We start from the raw sequence: 26,135 nt of genomic DNA, 5'->3' as shown, positions 1-26,135 counted from the left end.
AGGCGGACACTCGAGTATCAGTTGAGCCACACCGCTTCCCCCAATATCTCTTGATCACGTCGTGGCTGCTGTACCTCCAACATCACCTCAGCTTTCCAAGCAGGAGGGAGGGGAGGAAGGGCCGAGGAAGGAGATGATGGCAGATGGAGGCAGCCCCTCTTTGAAGGAGCTGTTCTGGAAGCTTCTGCTCGCGTCTAGGATCGCGTGGCCCCTGTCTGCGGGGAGGCTGGGAAATGGGCACGTTGTCCCTCCCGCGAAGGCGGGAGCCTGGGAGTGAGGATGGAGGGACCTGGGTGGGGACAGCAGCCCTCGGCGGCCCAGGCCGGCCCTCGTCTCCCTGCCCTCGAGTCCTGGTGAGCGCTCGTGGGGCGGATGACCCACCCCGGAGCGTCCACTGGACAGACGGCGCCCAAGCGCCCGCGGCTCCTGTTGCTGAAGGTGCTGGCGCGAGCGAGAGGCCAGTGGCGCCCGGGGAGGCAGGGGAGGCCGCCTGGGGGTGCTGGCGTGGGGGCCTCCCCGCTGACCGCAGCCGCACCCCTGCACGCCGGCCCAAGGCCAAGGCAGGGCTGGCCGGGAGGAGGCCGCTTGGCAGGAGCAGGGGATTTTCCAGGACAGCCCTTGTCCTGGGGCGGTTCCCAGGAAGGGCGCCCTGCCCTCGCCCGGCTGCCCTCACCCGGCCCTCACCCTGCCCTCGCCCGGCTGCCCTGTCCTAGGGCCGGCCTGGCCGAGGCCCTCCTTTCGGGCTGGGCTCCCAGGTCTCGGCACAAAGCTCAAATTAAATTTTCCTGGGAGACTCCCAAGGCCGCCGCGGCCGCCCCCTGAGGGTCTCGGGGTTCCCCGCCCTCCCCCGGGGCTGCCTGGGGAGCCAGGCGGGCGATGCCGGTGGGGTCAGGGCCCCCCTCTGCCGCCCTCCACGCACGGAGGGTTACTGCAGAGACCCGTCCCAGGGAGCCACGGCGCCTGCCCAGGGCGGGCGTGGGCCCCGGCTCTGCCAGCGCGGCCTGCGTGGCCGCCTCCCTCCCTCCTTGGTGAGTCCCAGGAGCGGGCGCTGGCAGGCGTTTGGCATCCCGGGTGGGGGCCGGGCGTGAGTGGACTTTCCCAGTCTCGGGCCTTTTACAGACTGTTCCACCTGGAAGAAACTGGTCCTGGCACCGGCCCCCAGCCCAGGTAGCCCCTAGCCTGAGCTGGATGGAAGGTTCCGGGCCACGATAGGACCGGCAAGGTGAGGGGCTCACTCTGAGGACCCCAGGGTAGGTCGGGAGAAGGGACACCCACCGTCCTTCTCTCCCAGCCAGGCCAGCGGCACTGCCCCCCGCCCCCCGGGGTCGGGTCACCCCCTGCCCGCCCTGGACCTCAGCAGGGAGCTGTCCCAAGAGGGGGGTCGCCTCAGCCCCGCCCTCCATCTGGGAGTTTGCTTCCACTCAGGGTCGCCCCAAGGTTGGGGTGAGTCCCCCCTGCCTGGGACAAGCCAGGACAGGCGCTGGGTCGAGGCTCTCCCTGCCCTGTGCTCTGCTCGGGGGTGGACACAGGCGGGCAGAGAGGGTGCGGGTCTGGTTCCCGCCGCGGGCAGCGTAGAAAGGCCCAGAAACTTGGGTGGGCCCATCCCGTAATGCCGGCTCATCAGCTGGGTGACCGAGGCCTGGTTGCCTGCCCTCTCGGAACCTCAGTCTCTTCTGTACAAGAGAAATCAGCACCTAATCTGTCCGTTCTCCACGAGTTAACGTGTTAAAGGACCCGGCCTCTGTGCGTACGCAAGAAAGTCGCGCCTTTGCTCTGGGGGCTTCTGCCCCTGGGGAGGACTGGGCGAGGGCGCAGAAAGGGAAGGCCCCGGGGGGGGGCCCGGCGGCCCGGGTGCTGTTAACGCCCCGCCCCCGCAGGTGGCGGTGACCTTCGCCATTGTCCTGGGCGTCATCATCTACAGAATCTCCACGGCCGCCGCCCTGGCCATGAACTCCAACCCCTCCGTGCGGTCCAACATCCGGGTCACGGTCACAGCCACGGCGGTCATCATCAACCTCGTGGTCATCATCCTGCTGGACGAGGTGTACGGCTGCATCGCGCGCTGGCTCACCAAGATCGGTGGGTGCCGCGGCCCGGGCAGGCGGGCCTGGGGGGCCGTGGGCCTGGGGGAGGGGTCCGCCAGCCATCGAGGGCGCTGATGCAGGACACCAGAAACTGGTGGGTTCTCATAAAGGGTGTTTATTTGGGGTAGGAGCTTACAGATACCAGGTCCTAAAGCATAAGTTCCTTCCCTCACCAAAGTCTCTTTGGAGCAAGGTGGCTGCCGACGTCCGCGAGGCTCAGGCTTCCTGGGCTCCTCCCTTCCAGGGTCTTGCTTTTCTCTGACTTCAAGGTTCCTCTCTTCCTGGGCTGGCTTCTCTTTCCTCTGGGAGCTTACTTCCCAGGCCTCCAGCTTAAAGCTTCAGCATCAAACTCCAACATCAAAACTCCAACATCAGAAACCCTCAACTCTGTCCTCTGCCTTTTATCTGGGAGTCCCCACCCACCAAGGGGCGGGGACTCAACGCCCTACTCACGTGGCCCAATCAAAGCCCCAGTCGTAACTCAGTCACGCCCAGGGACAGACCAGATCGCAGGCATAATCCAATATTTATTTTTGAAATTCATCGCTTATATCAAACTGCCAAAGGGTCTCGGATGGGGCAGTGGTCCCAGGGGTCAGCGGGCCCTGGGTGGAGGGGGTCCCAGCGAGGTGGTGGTCCTGGGGGGAGGGGTCCCACGGGGGAGCAGTGGTCCTGGAGAGGGGAGGGCTCCCAGGAAGAGCAGTGGGCCCAGGGGCTGGTGGTCCTGGGGGGAGGGGTCCCAGTGGCAGTGGCCCCGGGGGGGTTGTCCTGAGGGAGGGGTGGTCCCAGGGGCAGTGGTCCGGGGGTGGGTTGGTCTTCAGAGGAGGGTGGCTCAGGGGTGGGCAGTGGGCCCAGGGGGCTGTGGAGCCAGGGGACAGTGGTCCCCAGAGGGGATCTCGGAGTCAAGGGCCGAGCTCCAGAGCCCGTGGCCCACCGCCGGCGGCCCCGAGCACCCACGTCGCTTGACCTGCCCGAGGACGAGGGCCGTGAGCACCGGCCCCGGCAGCCCTGGGCTGCGCGCGACGCCAGGCGCGGGGTCGCCGGCAGGGCCCGGGGCACCCTCGCGGCCGTGCAGCCGCGTCGGCATCCTCCGTCGCTCGTCTCGCCCCTTCTAGAGGTTCCAAAGACCGAGAAGAGCTTCGAGGAGCGGCTCATCTTCAAGGCCTTCCTGCTCAAGTTCGTCAACTCCTACACGCCCATCTTCTACGTGGCCTTCTTCAAAGGCCGGTAGGCGCCGGCGCGGCCCCGGGGCCAGGGAGGGCGCCTGCCTGCTCTCCCCGGGCTGGGGGCTCCCCCGGGGGGCCAGCTGGGGCCAGAGGGGAGGGCCGCGGGGGCGGAAGCAGCACAGCCGCCGGCCAGCTGGAAGCCGTGGTCAGGGCTCGAGGGGCAGGGCCTGGGGCGCAGAACCCACGGGGCGGTGTTTGCTCGCGCCCCCTCCCCTGCCCCTGCCCGCCCCTCGCCTCGCGATTTCCCTCTGGGGAAGTTACATTTCCTGGGGGTCTGGGAATCCAATGGACCTTCGGCCCTTTGAAAACCACCGACTGGTATTTAGCAGATTAAATCCAGTGGAGAGGAAGGCCCGTGGGCAGGCGCCCCGCGTTCCCGGCTCAGCCCCGGGGGCCTCTCCCAGGCCACAGGCTGGGCCCCCCCGTGACTCCCTGCCTTCCCCTTGATGCAGGTTTGTCGGGCGCCCTGGAGACTACGTGTACATCTTTCGTTCTTTCCGGATGGAAGAGGTAACTGAGCCCCCACCCGTTTCCAGCAGCCCCGTGCGTGGGGCCTCCCCGTTCCGTCCGCACGTGAACTTGGGAGAAGCAGCATGGCGTATCCGTTACGCGCGCGGCGGCCGCTTCTCTCCCCCCTGCATTGGGTCCTGCCCTTAGGCTGGTGCCTGGGACACCCCTTGTCCGTAGTCGCCCTCCAGGGATAAAGCTTCTTAGCGCTAAAGAAAAAAGTTACGCCCAGTTTTGTATTTATTTCCTGCAAGACCCTGGTTCTGCCTTTGGGTGAGATAAATTAGTGAGGAAAAGCAGAAATTGGCCACCCGTTTTTAATCTATTTAGTATGGAAAGGCCGCCTCCTGCCCTCGCAGGCAGCACCGGGTGCGGTCTCCGAGGCGGGAAGGGACGCTGGCTCCGGCTCGGCAGCTCCGGCGTGGACGGGCTGGGTTATCGAGCCAGCCTGCCCCTGCCACTGAGTCGGGCACGTGGACTCGCTCGGCTCTGTCCGCCGCGATCGGCGGCTCCACCAGACCAGGCAGGCGTGTTTTGGAGCGTCGGGGCAGCCGGCGGCTCGGGTCTCAGGGTTTCGGACACACAAGCAGTTCGGCGCATCAGCACCCACGGAGTGGGGCGGGTCTTCCTGACGGGGATCTCGTGAAACGGGTGAGAGGGTCGGGGCGGGCTTCAGGTACAGGGCGCTCTGGCTGCCGGGGTACAGCCTAAGAAGTTCCGCCGCCCGAGCGCGGGCCCCCGGTCATCCCAAGGCAGGGGCCCCCTCCACGGACACAGGTGTCTGCCAAACGCCCGCCAGGCGCCCGTCCATTATGTGGCGCGGTCCTTCGGCAAGGCCGCTGTCACCTCTCGTGCGCTGGAGAACTTGGGGACACGCCTCTGCAGCGCAGGACGCAGCGGAGGGCGGCAGTGCCTCCTGGGGCAGGGCGGCCCGCCGGGGCTGAGTTTCTTGGCCCTTTCCCAAAGGCTTTGCTCGGGCCTCGAGTCTTGGGTCAGCTGGGCCCTGGGGGTCACCCCTGCCCTTGAGCTCCCTTCGCGCAGACGGGTCAAGCTTCTTGGCCTCAAAGGTCTGGACCCACCGCCTGCCTGCCCGGCCCCGGCCTGGGGGGGGCCCAAGCCGTGGGAACGGGGGGGGCATTCGGCCTCGGGGAGGCCCACATGGCCTGTTGCGGGGGCACCGAGGACGCCCCGGGTTCCAGGCCCGTGGCCGCCGGGCCCCTCCCAAGCTGTGCTCCCGCTCCGCGCGCCGGGGAGGGGGCCCGGGCCTGGCGGGGCACGCTGTACCGCGAGGGTGGCCTCCTGACGGCGCCGTCCCCTGCAGTGCGCGCCCGGCGGCTGCCTGATGGAGCTCTGCATCCAGCTCAGCATCATCATGCTGGGCAAACAGCTCATCCAGAACAACCTGTTCGAGATCGGCATCCCGTGAGTGCGGGGCTGGGGGGCCGGGGAACTGGGGGGGCCGGCGGGGGAGCCGGGGTCAGGGGACTGGGGGAGCCGGGGGCGGGGGCATTGGTGGCCAGGGGAACTGGAGGTGAGGGGGGTCGGGGACTGAGGGGAGCTGGGGGGAGGAGGGGAGCCGGGGCGAGGGGGCTGGGGAGCCAGGGTTGGGGGACTGGGGGAGCTGGGGCGAGGGAGTCAGGGGGAGCGGGAGGCGAGGGGGCCGGGGCAGGGAGTGGGGCAGAAGCCACCCCACGCTGGACGAGGGAGACCCCTGGCAGGGATGCCTCCCTCTCTCCACGCTGGCCGACACACAGAGACCCACAGGCGTCCCCCCAAACCCACAAGCCTAGCGCCCCAGGCCTGGCAGCCCTCGGGGGGAGGGGGACGAAGAATTGGGGCTCAGCTTCCTGACCCTGTGCCCTTTGGAAATCGGAGTCCAGTCCCCTCCCCCCCAAAAGGCCCTCTGGAGTCTGGGACATGCTGGCCATTTGGGGCGACCACCCCCACCCCAAGAGCAGAGCTGCCCCCCAGCACCCCGTGCCCGCCCTCCGCTGGGCCCTCTCCGTGGCTTGGAGCGGTCGTGTGCCCTCCTGTGCCTCAGTTTCCTTATGTAGCGCCCAAAGCAACGACCCCGGGCCCCTGCCTCGGGGCCGGGCAGCGCGAGGCTGGACGGAGAACCGCGCGGGCGGGTTCGTTCCCGGTGTAGGAGGCGCCAGGCCGCCGCGGGGGGCGCTGCGCGGAAAGCTGGACACGCGGCTCAGGACTGACCCCCGCGCCCCCCAACCCGCCTGGCGGGTGTCGCGCCGCCCTCAGGAAGATGAAGAAGCTGCTGCGGTACCTGCGGCTGAAGCGGCAGAGCCCCGGCGACGGCGAGGAGCACGTGAAGCGGAAGCAGCGCTACGAGGTGGATTTCAACCTGGAGCCCTTCGCCGGCCTCACCCCCGAGTACATGGAGATGAGTGAGTGGCGGCCCGGGAAGCCAGCGGGGGCGCCCGGGCTCTGCGCCCCGGGCCCCGGGGTCCCCCCGTGTCCCTCCCCTGGACGGAGGCCTCGGCCGCAGGAGGCCGCGGGGCAGCAGCCCGAGCTGACACCTGCTTCTTCTCGCTGTCTTGGTTACGTGTTCGGGGTGAAGCTGCAAACTCGCCAGCACCCCGCAGACGGCTGTGAGCCCCTTGCGTGGCTGGTGCGAGGCTGGGGTCTTCTCAGTAGGCTTCGCTTTTGGTACAGTTTTGGGTCTCCAGGACAATGGCTCAGAAAGTGCAGGGAGCTCCCCTGTGCAGTGTCTCCCCAGCTCCCAGAGACCCCAAACTAAGCCCTGGCACCCGTTCCCACGGTGAACCAGTATCAACACTTGTCCTCAACCAAAGTCTGCAGTTTTCACCCGGTGCCTCTTGGAGTTTGGGGTTCTGACAAACACCTAAGTCGTGTACCTGCCACGTAAGCGTCCTACGGCGCAGTCCCTGACCCCGAAATGCCCAGGACTGCCCCCACCCGCTCCCTTCCCGGAGCCTGGCCCCCGCTGCTGTTTTCACTCGCCACGGTTTTGCCTCTTCCGGAGGCCGTGTGGCTGGACTTCCCGGCCCGGCCCTTTCCGTGCACCTGAGGCTCCCGCTGGCCTTTCTGTAGCCTGAGAGCTCGTTTCCACCGGACAGCGCTCCGCAGTGCACCTGGGCCAGTACCTGTCCCCTCGCCCGTTGCGGGGCGTCGTGGCCGCCTCCAGGTCCAGGAGGCTGTGAACAGGCGGCCGTGGGGCTCTGTGTGCAGCGCCGGCTTCCTGACTCTTCCTTCTTCACCTCCTCCTCACTCCCCCCGCCGGCCAGAGGCCTGGCCCACGAAGCCGCAGGCGCCTCCTCTGACCCCAAGCCAGGCCCCTTGGGGAGCCTCCTTCACGCCCCTGCCTTTTCTCCCTCCCAGGCAGTGGCCCCGACTTCGCCTCCACCTCCCTGTCTCCGGCAGTCCGGAGAAGGCAGCACAGGCTGCACCCGCAGCCCCCGGACCTCCGCGGGCCTCTCAGAGCTTACCCAGGGCTGGTGCCCGCCAAAGCACCCTAGGGTGCCCGCCCATAGCTCCAGGGCCGGCGATTCTCGGGGAGCCCCAGGCCCACCCCACACGCTCCCCAGGCCCCCACTCAGCCCTCCGGGCCCGCGGGGACAGTGCCCGCTTCCTTGCTGACGGCTTGGCTCCGGGCGCCTTTGGCCGGACTCCCGCCTGCAGTTCCTGAACCAGCCTCTGCTGATCCCTGTCGGCCACCTTGTCCCGAGCCCCTGCTCAGAGCCTGGTCCTGGCCGGCCGCAGGGCACGAGGCCGCGGGAGCTGCACCGGGCAGAGGGACAGGTCACCCCAGCCAGGGGGCTCCTGCCCCGCTCCCGGCCGATGGAAGGAAGGGCAGGCCGCCGCCAGCCCCGTACCCACCCCAGGCGCAGGGCAGGCTGCAGGCGGCGCCTCTGAGCTCGTGGGGCTCTCGCCTTCCTATTATGGATCTTTTTTTTAATCTGACATTTGATAAATGCGTACATTCTCGTTATACAAAAGTCAAAGAAGAAAGAGGTGCAGGACAAAGTTCAGAGCTCTCTCTTCACCCCTCCTGGCCTGGGGGCACAGTGGGTCCTCCCCAAGCCCGTTTCTGGGCCCCTGCAGGTGCGCCTGTGCAGGTAGACACACCGAGGCAGGGCGCTGGGGTCGTGGGAAGGCGGGGCGGGGCCGGCGCCTGCCAGCGGCCCTCGCTGTCTCCGCAGTCATCCAGTTCGGCTTCGTCACCCTGTTCGTCGCGTCCTTCCCCCTGGCGCCGCTCTTTGCGCTGCTGAACAACATCATCGAGATCCGCCTGGACGCCAAGAAGTTTGTCACCGAGCTCCGGAGACCGGTGGCCGTGAGAGCCAAGGACATCGGTGAGTGCGGCCCGCGGGGCTGGGCCCGGCACGCGCCGGCTTTGGGAAGGGGCTCCTGCTCTCCGGAAGCTCCAGGCAGAGCGCCGAGGGGTCAGTGCAGGGCTCCCCCAGCGCCGCTCAGCGCCGTCCTTTCCTGGTGGGAGACCCAGGGCCTCTGCAGTCCAGAGGTGGCTTTGGCGCTGCAGAACCCCCCGGAAAGAGGCAGCCTCTGGCGTCTGCAGGTCCCAGCAATCCGCTGCGGTCGGAGGGCCAAGACATACCTTGCCTTGCCGGGGGTCTCAACCCATCTCCCCCACAGCAGCCCTCGGTGCACCCCACAGCACCAGGCTCGACGAATGCAGGAAAGAACGTTAACCGCTCTAACTCTTAGCACTTGCCTTTGAACATACCGTGTCATTTCTTCATTTAATGGTCATTGAAAAAAAAAGGCAGAAAGCAGCCACATTGTACCAAGGAAGGAAAAGCAGCCGAGTCCCCGCGTGGCTAGCCTGTGAGGGTCAGATCCAAAACACAGCCCCGGCTGTTAAACTCCAGAGCCCTGAAGCTGGCGCCGTCCATGTGGGGAGGGGCGTGGGGCCGCGTGTTTAAGGTCTGAGTCAAGAATGGCCTTCCAGTCGTCCCAGGTGTCAAGCACAGAACAGACTTCCTCGGGGGGTAGTGAGCTCCCTGGCCCCAGAGGCATTTAAGCAGAAGGATGACCACCACCAGGAGTGGCCAGGGATGTGGGCAGGCAGGGCTCCAGGCCCCGGCCCGGAGCCGGCCCCCGCGGGCAAGGGCCGCACCCAGGCCTCGCCCGGGATCCACTCTAAACCCTGACCCAGATGTCAGGGCGAGAAACAGAAATAGCTTTTATTGGAACTTCATCCTGAAATGAGACGGGAAATTACCAAATTACGTCCACGACATCTCATACTGGACACAATCCTAGTTAGAGAGCACCCCGTGCTCTTAGAATAAGCCAAGGTTGAATTGCACGTTCAGATCGTCGTGTCCTTTCCCCAAAATAAAGGCTGCAGGCCGTGGGCCAGGGCGCCTTGGGGTGTGACTTCCAAAGCGGCCCAAACACAACATCGCAGCCGTGTCGGGAGCTGCATCAGTCTTTCCAGGGACGGACTCCCTGGCCCCTGGCCTGGCCCCTGCCTGGGGCCAGTCCACCACCGTCGGGCTTCGAGCCCCCGTGGAGCTGAGATGCCTCTTGGAGGTGCCGTGTCCACAGGCGGGCACATGGCGTCGTTTCGTCCGGTCGCCGCCAGCCTCCTCGTCCTCAGTGGTGCGCTGCAGGACGCTGGCTGAGGGGCCAGGAAACCTTGGCACTCCGAAGGGACGACGTCCCAGCAGGGCTCGCTGGTTTCGACAGTTTTCCCCTCCTACCAGCCTGTGCGCCAGGTTTCCTTGGCACACTTGAAAAGTCTTAAAAGCCCCTGAGCTGCAGGACGCTCCGCAGTTCCTTCTAGCCCCGGCGTCCTGGTTCTGCCTCAGCCGTGGCCGCGGGGTGAGCCCCTCGGCCGGCCGCGTGCACCCCCACGTCCCCCGGAAAGCCGGTGGCTGCAGGCCGGGGCGGCTCCGGGTCGTGCCCGCGCCAGGCCCGAGCGTTTCACCCACCGACGCGCTGATCCGCAGGCGATCTCCGCAGAGGGCCAGAGAGTATTTTAGACTTTGTGGAGCAGGAGGCACCGGCCTCAGCTCACAGAGCACCGAGAGACTTACTGTCTTTCATTCATTTTTTTTTCCATTTGGTTTTTTATTAATAGGTCACAAAGAACATTACATTAAAAAACACAAAAACATAGGAGGTTCCCATATACCCCACTCCCCACTCCCCCACCCCATCATTTTTGTAAATTGTATTTTTTTGAAGATACATACATCACACACAAAAAAAGTTACATTAAAAAATATAAGAGGTTCCCGTATGCCCCCCACCCCCTCACTCCTCCCACACCAACAACCTCCCCCATCAGTGCAGCACACTCATCACACTCCATCAATACATTTTGGAGCGCTGCTGTACCACGTGGATAATAGTTTACCCTGTAGTTCAACTCTCTCCCAGTCCATTCAGTGGTTATGGCAGGACATATAATTGTCCAGCATCTGTCCCTGCAATATCATTTAGGACAACTCCAAGTCCTGAAAACACCCCCACGTCACATCTCTTCTTCCCTCTCCCTGCCCTCAGCAACTACTGTGGCCACTTTCTCCGCATCAGTGCTACAGCTTCTTCTATTACTAGTCACAGTAGTTTCATAGTAGAACACCAGCAAGTCCACTCCTGTCCATATTTTATTCCTCCGTCCTGTGGACCCTGGGATGGTGATGTCCACTCCACCTCTAGATCAAGAGGGGGCTTAGATCCCACATGGCCGATGGATGCAGTCCTCCTGCTTGCAGCTGTAGGCCCTCTCGGTTCCCTGGTGTGGTGGTTGACCATCCTCACCTCCCTGTTAGCTGACCTGGGTGAAAGAAGCTATGGTCTTTCATTCATTTTTTAAACTTTTACCCTTAGAAATGTGAAAGCCGCCCTTCGCTCACAGGCCATCCAAGGTCAGGACCGAGCTGGGCTGGCCCCTCCAGGTTCTCGTCCCCGGGGTACCTGCTCAGAAGGCCGCTCCCTGCCAGCTCCGCCTGGCCAATTCCCGGGACGGTCAGCCTGCCGGGCCCCCTCTCCCCCCGTTTCCAGGTGCCCACAGAGCTGGGCCTGAGCCTAGAGCACGTGAGCCCACCGGCCCCTGACCCGCGCCCACCGCCTCGCCCCCGAGGCCCTCCACTGCTCGATAAAGACCCCCAAAGGGGGGGGACAGACAGGGGCAGCTGGCCGGGCGCACCTGGGAAACGCCGGGGCCGTCGGCCACGTGGCAGGAAGGAGGGCGTGTGGCTTCCCGCCCCTCGCGTTGCTCACAAAGGCCCGATTCTCGGGAGGGCTGGGCCCGCGCTGCACCCGCGCCGACCTGGGTGTTTGCTTTGGCATCCTTTGCCTGGCCCGGCTCCGGCTTCCCCGAAGGCAGCCTCCTGTGAGCCCACCAGGGCAAGAAGAGAGCAACAAGGTCGCAGCAGGCGGCTTTGGGCAGGCCTGCGTGGGATCCCCACCCTCCCACCGCCCCGCGAGCGGGGTTTGTCGGGGTGCTTGGGTACCTTGCCCCCTGGCTCCGCGCTTCTCCCAGTTTTTACGGATCAGCTCTTGGCTTCCTGGTTCCTGCCTGGTGTGTCGTAGGCATAATCTGCCCTTTTTCATGGGTTTGTTTATGAACTCCTTAACCATAACCTTTCGCTGAAGAGGCTTTTGTGTTCCACCTGTGATCTGTGCAAGGGCCCCTGAGCGGGCACCCTGAGGAGACAGAGGGCCTCAGTGGCCCCACGACCGGTGCTGCCAGGTCGGCTCTGCCACAGAGCACAGTTGCCTCGATGCCCCAGAGAGGGAGGCGCATGGCGTGTCACTTCAGGGACCCAGCCCCATGTGTGGGAATGCAGCTCCGGCCCGGCTCTGGCTCCCTGCCCTGATCTTTGCCATCAGACAGGCTTGCTTCCCGCCGGTACCCTCGCTCTCCCGGGCAGGCACGTTCGTGGGGAACCGGCTTTTCTTTTTTCTGCTACGCTCTTAGAAATGGGATTTGGAGTCCCCTAGAGTAGTAAAAGCCTTGACTCAGAAGGTAAAAACGAGCCAGTTCCCCCTGTGTGATTTTCAGAAAAGGAGCCCAGTGATTTTTCCCAAAGAGCCTCCTACCCTCTCACTTGGGGCTCTTCCGGGGGGCGAGGCTCACCCTTGAGGGGGCTTCAGGACAACCCTAGGAAGTGTAGGTTCCTGGGCCCCGCCCCGAGAAATGCAGGTTCCCGGGCCGGGGTGGGCTCCAGGGTGGCCTTGCTTTCTAGCAAATCCCCTTGATTCTGTGGGCATGGCAGACCCTTCTCGCCGGCCTGCTTCATCTCCCCCTGCCGCCCCCATTTCCTCGCTTACCCAGCTCCTGCGTTTCCGTCGTGCCAAGCCCAGGCAGGGGCACCCCCGAGCACCCAGCACCCCCACCCAGAGGTCTCAGATCAGGCGCCACGGGGGCCAGGCGGGCGACGAGCACAGAGGAAACCCTGAGCAACGCTGGTTCCTGCTTTTCTTGAAATGTGCGGCCCCCTCTGAATTTTCCGTCTTCCCACTTCAGTTGAGACCTGGGTTTGGACAAGTATTTCTCTCCTCTGAAAGAAGCACAGGGGAAGCGGACGTGGCTCGAGTGGCAAGGCCTCGTCCACCTACCACATGTGAGCACCCCGTTGGCCCCTGGGACCCCCTGGTAGAAAAGAAGAGGAAGTGTGTCTGCGCGGTGGGCCAGTGCCCCTGCAAGTGAGTCACGCAGCAAGGTGATACACAACGAAAGAGACAAGGGGAGAGTCAAGGTGAAGGGCAGCAGAGACCAGGAACTGAGGCGGCACAGCTAACAGGGAACCTCTCTCCACATCAGAGGTCCCCAGGATCAAATCCCGGTGAGTTCTAGAGGAGAAAGACAAGAAGACACAAAGAGAAAGAGATACAGAAGACCACACCGTGAATGGACAGAGCAAAAACAGGAGAGCGGGGGGAGGGGGAAAAAATAAATGAAAATCTTTAATTAAAAAGAAAAGAAAAGAAACAGACGAGCGCCAGGATACGCGGCGCCCCCACCCGCGGTGCAGGGAACAGCTGCAGTGCACGGCACGGCCTGGAGGGGGCGCACTGTCAGCCACAGTCAGCTATTGTCATGGAGACGGGCCCGCCCCCATGTCACCAGAGCTGAGACTCTTTCAGAAGCTACAAGTCAGGATTTCTTTTCCATAAATCAACCGGATTCTCAGGCTTTGGTCACGCCTTTTCAGCTGACTCTCCAGGCAGCCTGCATGTGGCCCGCGGGCCGCCATTTTGCTTGAAGAGCCTGCAGCTCACAGCGTGGCCTCTGGCTGCAAAGGGCTTTCTACACTCATTCAGTCACTCAACAAACGTGTACCCAGTGGCGCCGAGTGCCAGGCACCGTGCTGCACCCAGAAGACGCCAGGCCACGGGGCGCTCAGAGTCTCCAGGCCCAGAGAAGCTGGGCGCGGCATTTGCCTCCCTCGTGGTGACTTAGGCATGTGTGCAAATGTTCTCCTCAGGGAATCGTCCTGAGCGGCGCAGCTCGGCTCGCCTTGCACTGTGCGTTCTCCCGGGCCCAGGCGGGGCGTGTGCGGGGCCCGCGGGGCTGTCCCCTGGCCCGGTCCAGCTGGTAAAGGGACAATGTTGGCTCACGGGGAAGTGCCAGGTCAGCTTCTCGTCCTGGACGGCATGATGGCCCCACCGCACCCCGGGCGCAGGCTGTGGCCCTCACGCAGCGCCCAGCAGAAGCGGGTCAGCCGCTGAGGTGGAGACCGCAGGCTGCGCGCCCCTCCATGCACCCCCGCGGCTGCGATTGAGCCGTGGTTTCTAGTTTGCGGGCCGCAGGGGTTGCCCCTCCTGCTGTCTGTGCAGACCACCAGCTTGCACCCCAAAACAACAAGAGTGAGGGGGCAGTGTTCCTGGGCTGCTGGTGCCGGCGTGGAAGCCCCAGCTTGACTCCCTGGCCTGGCAGCACCCGCTATCTTCTCTAAGAGTAAGGGTCCAGGGCTCGTCCGCCCCCGCCCTGCTGAGAACGGCTGGTTCTGGCTGTCTCAGAGCTGGCCCGGGGGCGAGACAGAGCGAGCCGCAGCCCGCTGTGCAGGTCCTGCTCCTGCTGGCCGGATGGGACGGGCAGGGCACCCTGCACGCCCTCCCAGGAATTCCGGCACGGAGCCCCAACAGGCAGTGCCCGCTGCAGGCCCACAGGCAAGGAGCCCCCTTCCTGCACCTGCCGGCCTGCCCTTGTGGGGAGGTGAACGGCGGCCCTGTGCTCCCCCCAGTGCTGTGCCCTGACCCCCCGTTCATCTGCGCCTCGGGGCCCAGCGGGGTAACAGAAACGAGCAGCCGCAGCCGGAAGTGGTGCCCGCCGGCTGCACGACCGGCCACTGCCACTGCGATGTGCCGCGGGGGCCTGCCACAGCCCTGCCCCCAGCACGATGCCCAGCCTGTCCAGGACCAGTGATTCTAGCGCTGGGACCATTGCAAAGGTCTGGGGCCCCAGGCGCTCGGGGACGTGGCCTCCAGCTTTGCTCGGGCTCTCTAGGGTGGGACCTGTCTGTGCGTAAGCGGGCCACGCAGCCAGTGGCCTGGACCGTGAGGGACGCAGGCTCCAGGTGTCATCTGGACGCTGCAGCTTGCTTGCAAGCAGCCGATGAGTGGGTATGAGCCAGCAGCTCCAGGCCCGGCGCCCCAGGCCACCGCTCCCTGCAGACCCCGCAGCCCAGAGCAAAGCCAGGCCCCCCCCTCCCCCCGCCCCGGCTGGAGGGAGACCCCGGGCCCGGGCAGAACAGGGGCCTTGACGCCTGTGCTTCCCCCCAGGAATCTGGTACAACATCCTGCGGGGCGTCGGGAAGCTGGCGGTCATCATCAACGTAAGTGACGTTGGGGCGCGCCGCTGGGTGGGCGTGCTGGCGCCGCTAAGGAGGGGGCCGGGCCTGGGTCTCCTGCCCCAGCCCAGCGGGACCGTCCCCTCTAGAAGAAACAAGTCCCCGCGACCTCCTCTGCAGCCCCCGCGTCCACTCTCCTGAGTCCTGGGTCCTCGCCGGCCGTCTGTCCTTTCTCAGCCTAACTCCCCCCGTTGCAAAATGCAAGCCTGCGCTTTAGGGCAACGCCGGCCCGGGAGGGGGCGCAGCCTGTCAGGGCCCCGTGGCTCAGCCATGATGCTTCCTTGGGCCTCAGCCTCCCGCCCGGCGCCCTCCACCCCCGCCATACTCGGGCTGCCCCTCCTGCCTCCTCCCTCCCTGCCGTCCAGGTTGGCCCCCCTCATGGCCGGTGGCCTGGAGCCCCCAGACCAGCACGTGCTTCAGAGCCCAGTGCAGCCCCCGCACAGCTCTGGAGCATCTGTGACGCCACAGCCCCAGACCTTGGCACCCTCCACCCGCTGGTCCAAGTGGACCCCTGCACACGGGCAGACAGCATGGGGGGCTCCCTGGAGCAGGTGGTCCCGGGTCTGCATGACCCGGATGCCTGGTCAAGGCCGGGGACGCGGCCCCTGCCCCCACGGTTCAGGGAGGGGTGCTCTGCCCAGGAGAGACCCCCAGGAGCTCCCAAATTAGGGTGCGAATCCCCGGCTTGGAGGGAAGGCAGGGCGTGCACCGGGCCAGCAGGGGCCCTGAGGCAGGAGGGCGCGTTCTGGGGGGGGGTGAGCGCTCACCAAAGGCCTCTGGAGCAAGCTGGGGGCGGACCGGCAGCGGCCGCCCCAACCATAATAGCAGCTGGCCTTTACCGAGCCTCTAGAATGCTCCAGGGCGTTCCAGGCCTTTCCACACTCGGCCCCATGGGACAGGTGAGCCAAGTGAGCACAGAGAGGTTAAGCGACTTGCCCCAGGACACACAACCACAGACAGGGCTTTGTCCCAGCCGTGAGGCCCCACAGCGCCTGCCCTTCCATCTGAGCCACTCAGGGCCGTCCCAGACTCAACGCTGTCGGGGGGAGCTGGGTCGGAACTTCACAGGGTACAAAGTGCCCCCCACTCCCCTGCCTCAGTCTCTCAAGTGAAGCAGCAGCAGCCTCGGTTACAGGAGGAGCACTGAGGCACAGAGAGGTTAGGCGACTCGTCCTCAGCTGCACAGAGTTCGTCCCTGGCCTCCCCGCCCGCCTGGCCCAGGTGCCGTCAGGCCCCCAGGCCCCCTCCTCGGGCTTCCGGGGGGGGGGGGCTGACAGGACCCCCAGGCCTCCGTCGGCTCCGGGAGCCGAGGCCGCGCGGGCCGGGGCTGGCTCGGGAGGGTGGCGGCCGGTCCCCCGCCGGCGCGGCCCTCACCCCGCCGTCCCCGCCAGGCCTTCGTGATCTCCTTCACGTCCGACTTCATCCCGCGCCTGGTGTACCTCTACATGTACAGCCGCAACGGCACCATGCACGGCTTCGTCAGCCACACGCTGTCCTCCTTCAACGTCAGCGACTTCCAGGCGGGCACGGCCCCCAGCGACCCGCTGGAGCTGGGCTACGAGGTGCAGATCTGCAGGTACCGCGCCCGGACCCCCGGGGAGCCCGCGCCTGGGCGGCTCGGGGGAGCCCCGGGCCGGGCGGGGGTCCTTCGGGGCAGGACCGCGGGGGGCGGCGCCCCGGCTCCTCTAACTCAAGCCCCGGGACCGCGTCCCGCTGGCCCGGCTTGGGTCCCAGCCCCGTCCTTGAGCCCGTCGCAGTCACCAGCCGGGGATGGGTGGAGGACGCTCACTGGTTGGTCTGGGTGAGGGGTCGTGCTCAGAGAATGGGGGGTCGGGGGTGTCCGAGGAAACTGGGGCGCTAAGACGCGAAGGAGGGATTGTGGGTGCAGGGCGGGCGAGAGCAGGGAGGGCCGTGCTGCCCGGGCCTGGGCCCCTGGCCTTTCCGGGGCAGCCACTCTTGCCTGGCCGGAGGCTCGGGGGTCCCTGCCCTTCAGGGGGCATCCCGCGAAGGACAGGGACCGGGATTGGCTCAGAGGTGCCGCTGGGGTCGGCCCCTGCAGGTCCGTCCCTGCCATCCAGGGCGCCCCGTGCAGGGGACGGCGGCACACGGTGAAGAGCGGGTGGCCGCGGGAAGCCAGTGGAGGGGGCAGCGGGGGCGGGAGAGGAGGGGGAGGGTGGAGCCCGCGGTGGGCGGCTGCAGCGGGTCCCTCTTCCTGGGGCGCGGGCAGGGCTGGCTGGGGTCAGGAGAAGAGGGGCAGCGTGCGATCGGGCGCCGGCTCTGAGGTGAGGCTGGAGGCAGGGAGGCGACGTGGAGACCAACGGCAGCCCAGTGGGAGGCCCGCCTAGTGACAGGGACACGCCGCAGAGTCCAGTGACAAGGAGCTTCTTAGGGCCTCTGCCCACCTTCCCGCGTGGCCCACGCTCTTGCCGTCCTGGTCACCCCCAGACGCGCAGGAGGGGTGAGGGGACATCAGGCAGGCCCCGCGCCAGGACACCGCCACGTCACGGCCGAGAGCGGGTGTTCCAGCCACCCGAGGGGGCCGAGGCACATGGCACGGTGTCCGGGCGGCCCCTGCCCTGGCTCCCTGTATGGCCAGAGCCACATCCCACGACTCAGATGCACAGGTCGCCGGACATGGTGCCCCTGCGTCCTGTCGCAGCTCCCGCCACCCGGCCCCCGCCCGTTCCCACGGCACCGTTTGTGGGCCCAGAAACGAGAGGGGCGCCCCAGCTGGTCGGCCCCAAACCGCTGCCGCCTCGGGGCAGGGCCGGGGGGGGGGGCTGAAAGCCGCAAGGAGGGGGCTGCGACCCCCCCACACCCCGGCACCTCCCTCCCCGGCTCCCTGTTTCTAACTAAAAATGAACTTCAGGGGAATGATTTTAGGGGAATGATTTTATAAAGAAGGCAGGAAGAGGTTTTATTAAAAACACCCTAAGCATTTCAGCGTTGGCGTCCAGAGGGTCAGCACAGGCGGCCTCGGTCTCCTGATGCCACAAACCGGGCGGCTTAAAGCACCAGAAAGGCCACGTGTCACCCGCCAGAGGCCAGGAGCCCCGAGTCGGGGTGTCGGCAGGCCCCCTCACCTCTAGCGGGGCCCTCCTCGCCTCTCCTGGCTTCAGGTCACCCCGAGAGCCCCTCAACTAGCTGCATCACCCCGTCCCCGCCTCCGGCCCCACATGCCCTTCTCCTGGGCCCGACTGGGCCTGTCCCCCTGCCCCTCCTTCCGAGGACCCCGCGGTCCTGGAGCAGCGCCGCCCCGGCCCAGCACGGCCTCACCTCCCCTAACCGCATCTGCGAACACCCCATTTCCAGATGGGGCGCGTCCCGAGGCTCCAGGCGGGCGTGAGCGTGGGGGGTGCCGTCCCACCCGCACGCAGGCCCCGGCTGTCCCTTCTCCCCTGAGCGTGTCGCGCCGCCGGACCCGGGGCCCCGCAGGCTCGCGCCCCACCGCCGCCGCTGCCCATTGCAGGTACAAAGACTACCGCGAGCCGCCGTGGTCGGAGCACAAGTATGACATCTCCAAGGACTTCTGGGCCGTCCTGGCCGCCCGCCTGGCCTTTGTCATCGTCTTCCAGGTGCGGCATGGCCCCTGCTTGTCCCTGGAAGGTTTGGCGAGTTGGGGCAGGCAGGAAGGGTTCTGCCCGGCACACAGCCGGGAGGGCAGGGGCTGGTCCTTGCCGGGGGGCTAGAGACCCCCTCGGGAGTCACGGGGAGCCCCGGGCCGACCCCAGGCTCTGAACAACGTCGGGTCCCAAAGAACCTCCTGAAGTGAAGCAAGGGCCGAGGAAGGGGCCGGGGGCCCTGGCCGGCGATGTGGACTCATGCCGTCGGGTCGTGGAGGGAGGGGACCCCCGCCTGACCGCCCACTCGCTCCCCCCGTCCCCGCGGGCAGAGCCAGGACAGGCGGGGTGCAGTGGACCCCAACAAGAAAGCCCTCTCTCTGGGAGCAGCTTGGGGTATCCCTGAGGCCAGAGGGGGCGCCGCTGGGGCTGGGGGAGGGGGCGGCTTGCCCCACGGGCGGGCACGCCCCGATGCATCGGCCGTGGGCGCCGCTCCGTTCACAGGGCCTCCAGCCCCTAGTGAGCCCACTCGGGCTCTGCCCTGGGGGTCCCCAGCCCTGGCGCAGATCGTCTCTGCCCCTGACTTCTCCAGGGCCCGGCCTTCTCGTGTGCTGGCCCCTCCTGACGCTTCGCTGTCAGCAAGCGGGTGCCGCGGGGGCTCCCCAGGGCGGGGCTGTGGGGCAGGGGAGGACAGGGCGGGGAGCTCAAAGAGGGGCGGTCCCTGGGGAGCTCAGGGGCACCCCTGCAGGCAGAGGGCGGCCTTCCTGCACCCGCATGGCTTGGTCGTTGGCTGCTGCTGCCCTGGCCAGGGAAAGGGAGGCAGGAGGGGCGGGGCCCTGGAGGAGGGGTGGGGCCTGTGGAAGGGAGGAGCCTAGAGGGGTGGGGCCCTTGGGGGAGGGGCCTGGGGAGGGGAGGAGCAGGGGGGCTGGTGGGTGGGGCCCCTGGGGGAGGGGCCTGTAGGAGGGGCGGGGCCTAGAGAGGTGGGACCTGGGGCAGGGGTGGGGCCTGGATGGGGGAGGAGCCTTGGGGGAGGGGCCTGGACAAGGGGCGGGGCCCTGGGGCAGGGGCAGCTCTGAGCCCTTAGCCAGCACTGGCCACAGCTGGGGTTGGGGCCCCCGCAGTGCCGCTGGCAGAAGACAGCTAACTCAGCAGGAGAGGTCCCTAAATGCGCAGGAGACACAAGTTTAAAAACAACATAGAAAGATTTGGTTTCTTGGTCAAAGCCAACTTATCTCGCGTGTTGTCCACCAGAATTTCTCCAGCCAGGTGGCAAACGTGTCAGGTGGTCCCAGGCGGCCTAGCAGACCCCAGAAGGGGCCGCCAGTCACCAGCGAGCGTTTATGCGCATCGCCTCTGTGCAATTTCTATTCGAGGCTCATCGAATCCCTCGAGCCTCGCAGCCAAGGAATTGAGAATTACCCAGAGGCTTTTCCTCTTACAGAGTTCAGAGTCTTCCCAGAAAGGCCCCGAGCCTCCCAGGTGCTCCCACGCCATGCGTGTGCCTCCTGGGAAGCCCAGGCCCGGAGTGGCAGGGGGGTGACTCATCGGGGGAGTGGCAGGTGGGGCGGCGCCGGCAGGTGGGGCACAGGAGAGGGGAGGGCCGTCCCCACGCCCTGGGCTCTCTCCTTCCAGAATCTGGTGATGTTCATGAGCGACTTTGTGGACTGGGTCATCCCGGACATCCCCAAGGACATCAGCCAGCAGATCCACAAGGAGAAGGTTCTCATGGTGGAGCTCTTCATGCGAGAGGAGCAGGGCAAGCAGCAGCTGCTGGACACGTGGATGGAGAAGGAGCAGCAGGGGGACGAGCCCTGCAACAACCACAGCCCCAGAGCCGGCCCCGACGGCCCCCGGGGCTCGGCCCGCCGCAGCCACGCGCACCCCGGGGGCGCCCTGTAGCGGCCGCCGGGCGGGCTGGGCCGGCCAGCCGGGCGCCCCGAAGGACCGACGGGCGGGCACGCCTCTCCCGGGGCAGGCGGCCCGCGTCCCCGGCCCGGGCCTCGCGGGTCCCGGGTTTTCTGCAGACGTGCGGGCCACTTTCGATAGGACAGCATTCTTCTTTCTTTTTTCTTTGTTTTTGCACAAAGCTGTTATACAGGGAATTGTTCATTAGTGTTGAAGGGTAATCAAAACGAGCGCTGGTGGTGTGGGGATAACGGGGCGAACGCAGATGCTTTGCAGATAAATTCTTGGAAAACTTGAGTCTCCTTTGCATTGAGAGGGCAGAGTCTCTAGAAATCACCCTTGGGAATCCTCCCTAGACCTTAAAATACATGCAAAACGGCGTGCCAAAGCCTCAGGTGCGATTTTCGAGGGAGAATGGAGAAACCGATAAGGAGTAAGTGATGTCGGCACAGGTCCCCGGAAGCGGCTCCTGCCGGGGGTCAGCAGAGTGACGTGCCTTTTTCCTTCCTTGAGGTCAGGTGCTCTGGTGCTCTGGGCAGAGAGGGGGGCCTCGCCCTGTCCACGCTGGGGGGCTTGTGGATGTCAGTGTCTTGTGGATGTCAGCACCCCGGGGTCCCCAGCAGGCCACCCCCTCCCCATCATGCTGAGCAGACGCAGGCTTGTTCATCTTCCTCGTGGGACGAGACCAGCCCGACAGGGACACCGGCCGCCAGGGAGTCCCTCGGAGGCGCTTCTAGAGGTGACTTCAGAGTTGCAGGAAGTCTCGAGGCCTCTAGAGGTGCAGCCGCAGCTTTCGAATCCTTACCGAGGTTTTTTAATCAATTGCCCTGGGGTTTTGAGGGACTTTCTTCCTGTAGCTCAAAGGGTGGAAGGAATTTATTTTATTAGTTAACCAAATACCATTGAAAGGAATTTAAGATACTGTTATTACCAAAGATTTTTATTAATAAAAGCTTCTATTTTGGTAACACTTCTATATTTTTACTCACAAGAATGTCACTGTTGGATAAGTATCATTTCAAAAACTTGTAAAAACAAGTCTCGTAAAGGATGTGAGGGATTTACGTGTGCTGTAGTTATAATAACCAATTATCTGAGTTTCTCAAGCACCAAGAGAAGCATAAAAGGAAAACTTTCACCGAATGGGGGGGAGCGCCACTGGTGTGGGGTCGGCGTTCCCAGACGCCGCCGGCTGTGGCCTCAGTGCAGAGCTGTCGTAGATTTTCATGATTTGCTAAAAGTATGCGATCTGATGCTTCTATTTTCTCTTGTACAGTGAGTAGTTTGAAATGGGGGTTTTGTACATAAATTATTGTATTAAAAATTAGGTGATTACCAAAAACCCTTTTATGGAAACCATTTTTTTTTTAATGCAAATGTACCCAAATCCACGGAGTACTGTGGCTGAACGTTCATCTAAATAAATTTGAATACACGATGCTTTCCTCCCTGGATCACTGTCCGTGCCCTTTGCCCGAAGAAACCCAAGAGGCCGTCCCCAAGGTCCTGGGGTCAGTGCTGCCAGTTCAGGGGTGTCTTGTAAGCGCCTGTGTCTTTTGGTGCCAGACACGTGACTTGCTCTAGAGTCTAGACCTTCATCTCCCTGCAAGTGTGTGTGCCCGAGTGCATCTGTGTTGAGTGGCTTGTGTGTGCACGCACGTGTGTGCATGTGTTCATGTGTGTTTAAAACTGCTTGTGTGCACATACGTGAGTGCACGTGTGTTTGTGCATTGGAATGTGCTTATGTGGGTCTGTGTTTGGGTGAGCTTGTGTGTGCATGCATGTGAATGTGTGTGCACACACCTGTGCATGTGTGTGTGTGTTGGGGCTGGGGATTGTGGTCACTCGTTTTCTTCACAGCCTCCTCCGAGGTCCCCAAACCCACCCCCTGATCCCACCACCCATGCCCGCTGGTGTTGGGGGTTTCACAAACTAAAATTTCCAAAAACCAGTGTTTTCATTCGGGCAGGCAGGGACACGCTTGCTCAACCACTGAACTCGCCCTCGTCTCATCAAAGGGTCTCGAGCACCGAGATGTCAGCAGAGCGGTGGAGTCCTCTGGGCTGTGCGTCCCAGCCAGCCCCAGCCTGGGGTCCCCCCCCACCAGGGCTCCTCCGTCCCCAGGAAGGAGCCGCCGCAGGCGCACGGTGGAGCCCGCTGCTCTGAGCCCCCGGCTACCCCGTGGCGAGAACGTTGTTCTAAAGCTTTGGACCCACTTCCGAGGCCTGTGAGGGACAACGAGGAGACGGTGGCTCCAGGGTCAGCATCACGCATCCCCACCCCTTTACCCTCCTGACTCTGGAACCTTCCAGAAGCTGTAAGAGCACAGCATGAGGGTCTTTAGTCCCAGCTCATCGGTGAGGAATGAGGAAACAGCTTCAGGGCGGGGAAATGACTTTCCCGAGATCTCGGAGCTCAGTGGCATCTAAATCAAGACTGAACCCCAAGCTTCAAAACCTCCTTCATGCGGCATTCGAGAAGCATTTGTTGAGCAAGTATTACATGCCAGGCTCTCAGGAAAGTGGGAACCCGGTGCACACAGCCCCTCCTGGGGGAATGACCTCGTGAGGGAACCCGAGCACTAGATAATCCCAGAGCAGGGAAGGGGCACTGATGAAAACACAGCAGGGGGCCTGGCAGCAGTGACAGGGGTCATCAGGGAGGCCCCTTGAGACCTGGACGAGGAGACAAACACGAAACCCAGGAGGGAGGGGGGCAGGAGGCCCAAGCAGAGGGGGCAGCAGGTGCAAAGGTCCTGGGGCAGCAAAGCACAGGGCAAGTTCTAGGAGCAGCAAGTATGGCTTGGCTGGAGGAGAGGGGTGGGGACAGGAACTGGAGCCAATTGCTCAGCACCTCACAGGCCGCCTGAGGACTTGGGGTTTAGGGAGAAGTGTCCCCGGGGTGGGGGTGGGGGGGGAAGGGGGTGGTGCTGGGTGGTTTTAATTAGGACCTTGCCGGGATCTGAGTTCTGATTTACATTTCAAGAGCACTTCAGCCTCTGGCAGACGCTGTGGGGTGGGAAGCCAGAGCACTGTGTTGCCGAGCCCAGCTCGCTGACGGTAGCTGCAGCAGCCCAGGGCAATTCGGTGTTCTAGAGACTGAGTTAATGTCGTAGATGAAAGTCAGGGAGATTCACCTAGAAGCCCAGCTTCGCCTCTTCTCTTGAGGGACCCCACGACTGCCGGCGCCAGCCCCAACCCCACGTGGCACAGAGGCCCGGTGGGAGCCCGCCGCATCTTCCAGCTCAGCACAGCCCCCACCCCGCCCTCCCAGCGGTGCCCACTGGCCGCTGGGGGCAGCTGAGCCCGCGGCCCCTGCAGGCGCTGGCCTTCACAGACAAGCCTCGGGCCATGGTCCCCGGCGTGGGACCCAGGACCAGCCAGGGGTCTCCCCATCAGGAGCGGCCGGTCCCCACCCCAGGGCCGCCCCCGGGCACCACGGCTCCCGTGCCACACACAAAGGCATCCCTGCAAATGACCCTCCACCGCGGGCGGCATGTGACCCCTGTTTGGTTATTAATAGTTACATGAAAGAACTGATAACACTTGCCCAAGAAAAGGCCAGGAAGGGCCACCTGGCACAGCATCAGGCACAGAGAACACACTGGTAAGTGCTGAGTGAATGAGTAAATGGGCGAGTGATGGGTGCGTGGGTGGATGAGTGGACAGATGGATGGATGTATGAACAGATGGGTGAATGGACAAATGGATGGGTGTTTAGACAGATGTTTGGATGGATGGATGGATGGATGGATGGATGGACGGATGGACAGACATTTAGACAGACATTTGGGTGGGTGGGTGGACAGATGTTTGGATGGATGGATGGATGGACGGATGGACGGGCACATGGATGGATGGATGGACGGGCACATGGATGGATGGATAGATGGACAGGAAGTGTGGACAGATGGACAGACGGATAGATGGATGGACGGGCACATGGATGGATAGATGGGCAGATGGATGGACGAATGGACAGGCAGATGGATAGGTGGACAGATGGATGGATGGATGGATGGATGGATGGATGGATGGGTAGGTGTTGGATGGATGGATGGATGGATGGGTGGGTGGGTGGACGGATGGACGGGCACATGGATGGATGGATGGACGGGCACATGGATGGATGGATAGATGGACAGGAAGTGTGGACAGATGGACAGACGGATAGATGGATGGACGGATGGACGGGCACATGGATGGATAGATGGGCAGATGGATGGACGAATGGACAGGCAGATGGATAGGTGGACAGATGGATGGATGGATGGATGGATGGATGGATGGATGGGTAGGTGTTGGATGGATGGATGGATGGATGGGTGGGTGGGTGGACGGATGGACGGGCACATGGATGGATGGATGGACGGGCACATGGATGGATGGATAGATGGACAGGAAGTGTGGACAGATGGACAGACGGATAGATGGATGGACGGATGGACGGGCACATGGATGGATAGATGGGCAGATGGATGGACGAATGGACAGGCAGATGGATAGGTGGACAGATGGATGGATGGATGGATGGATGGATGGATGGATGGGTAGGTGTTGGATGGATGGATGGATGGATGGGTGGGTGGGTGGATGGACATGGGTAGATAAGTAAGCTAACAACGGGGCCTTTCTGCCTGTGAGTTGAGTGACCTCAGAGTCAAGCTGGCACGGGTGTGGGAGCGGGAGGTTAGGGGGGATGGGAAGGAAGCTCTGATGTCTTCTGGCCCACAGGTGTGCCACAGCAGCAGTCCACCCACTGCTCTCCCACGCAGCATCTGGCAAAGGTACAGCTTATGCCTGGAAACACTAACTTGGGATCAGTGCAAGCATTTTAGCCGCCCCTGAACAAATGGGTAAATGGGCGAGTGATGGATGGGCCCGCAGGGACACACCATGGGAAACGGCGCAGCAACCTGGGGGACGTTCAGTCTGATCTCAGCTCCACCCAGGAATTGTTTACTGCTCCTCCAAGACAACATCTCTCTCTCTCTCTCCACATTTTAATTAAAGTAAACTGCAATATCCTAAGTCTACAAATCGCTACAAAGAAGTCCTCCTGCCTCAGGTGCCCCCTTCCCGCTCCTTCTGACCCACCCCCTTCACCCAAGTACAGCCACTCCCAGACCCACTCCCAGCTTCCAGCAACAGAAATTAGTCTGGGTTTATTGTTTTTTTCTTGTTGGTGGCTGCTGCCCTCTGCTGGCTGCTTCCTGGGGCTGCACCCAGGGAAGGAAAAGACGGCACCCGAAGGCTATAAATTTACACTCAAGTCCCAGCTAAAAAAAAACAGAGGACCAACTCCTGAAAACGCACAAACTACAAAAACTCAGCCAAGGCCAAACAGATCATCTCATTAGACCTAAAACCATTTTTAAAAAGTTTGATTTCATAATTAAATAGCACAAAAAGAAATTTCTAGGCCTAAATAGTTTCCCTGGAGAATTTTACAGACATCTAAAGAATTAACACCAATGTTACACAATCTCTTTCAAAACAGGAAAACATCCCAACATTTTTTTAAGGATGTTTTCGGCTATTCAGGACCTCTTTCCCGTCCAAATAAGTTTGATAACTGACTTTTCTATTTCTGTAAAATAGGCCGTTGGAATTTTTTTTAAATCAGATTTATTTTATTTACCCCCCCCCCCCCATTGTTTTCACTCGCTGTCTGTTCTCTGTCTTCTTTTCAGGAGGCATTGGGAACCAAACCCAGGACCTCCCATGTGCGAGGGAGGTGCCCAGTCACTCGAGCCACATCCGCTCCCTGCTTTTTGTGCTTATTGTGTTTCCTCGCTGTCTCTTCGCTGCGTCATCTTGTTGCATCAGCGCGCCGTCTTGCTGATCTTTAGGAGGCACGGGAACCAATGCCAGGACCTCCCACGTGGTCAGTACGGGCCCAGCTGCCTGAGCCACACCCGCTTCCCCTGCCCCATTTAGGGGGTCAGTGTGAACCTGGAAGCAAAGCAGGCAAAGATGAGACAGAAGAGGGAAACCCCAGGCCCATAAAGCTCATGAGGGTAGACGCAGAAACCGTCAGCAAAATATTAGC

The 26,135-nt window shown here is 63.4% G+C and overlaps 1 protein-coding gene and 1 long non-coding RNA gene across 5 annotated transcripts in view; one reads left to right on the top strand and one right to left on the bottom strand.

Moving 5' to 3' along the window:
• Positions 1-21,522, top strand: part of ANO1 (anoctamin 1) — a 92,020-nt gene extending 70,498 nt beyond the window's left edge. The window contains 10 exon segments of the mRNA XM_058305006.1: positions 1,878-2,079; positions 3,200-3,311; positions 3,763-3,820; positions 5,139-5,239; positions 6,071-6,216; positions 7,993-8,145; positions 14,552-14,604; positions 16,011-16,195; positions 18,089-18,194; positions 19,812-21,522. Of these exon segments, the coding sequence (XP_058160989.1) occupies positions 1,878-2,079; positions 3,200-3,311; positions 3,763-3,820; positions 5,139-5,239; positions 6,071-6,216; positions 7,993-8,145; positions 14,552-14,604; positions 16,011-16,195; positions 18,089-18,194; positions 19,812-20,078 (1,383 nt within the window). The 3' untranslated portion in view covers positions 20,079-21,522.
• LOC131279957 (uncharacterized) overlaps positions 9,005-26,135 on the bottom strand; it is a 26,288-nt gene continuing 9,157 nt past the window's right edge. The window contains exons 2-4 of one of the 4 annotated variants that reach the window (XR_011649847.1): positions 12,098-12,327; positions 10,971-11,154; positions 9,005-10,598 (exon numbers count right to left, since the gene is read on the bottom strand). This is a non-coding gene — a long non-coding RNA (uncharacterized lncRNA). Of the gene's footprint in view, positions 10,599-10,970; positions 11,155-11,277; positions 14,558-26,135 lie in introns of those variants that run through there. The other 3 variants (XR_009187474.2, XR_011649846.1, XR_011649848.1) reach the window with 3 other exon arrangements.

This window comes from Dasypus novemcinctus, chromosome 10, assembly GCF_030445035.2.
Source record: "Dasypus novemcinctus isolate mDasNov1 chromosome 10, mDasNov1.1.hap2, whole genome shotgun sequence".
Taxonomy (NCBI): domain Eukaryota; kingdom Metazoa; phylum Chordata; class Mammalia; order Cingulata; family Dasypodidae; genus Dasypus; species Dasypus novemcinctus.
Note: the sequence above shows the minus strand (reverse complement) of the source record. Positions and strands in the feature narration are given on the sequence as shown.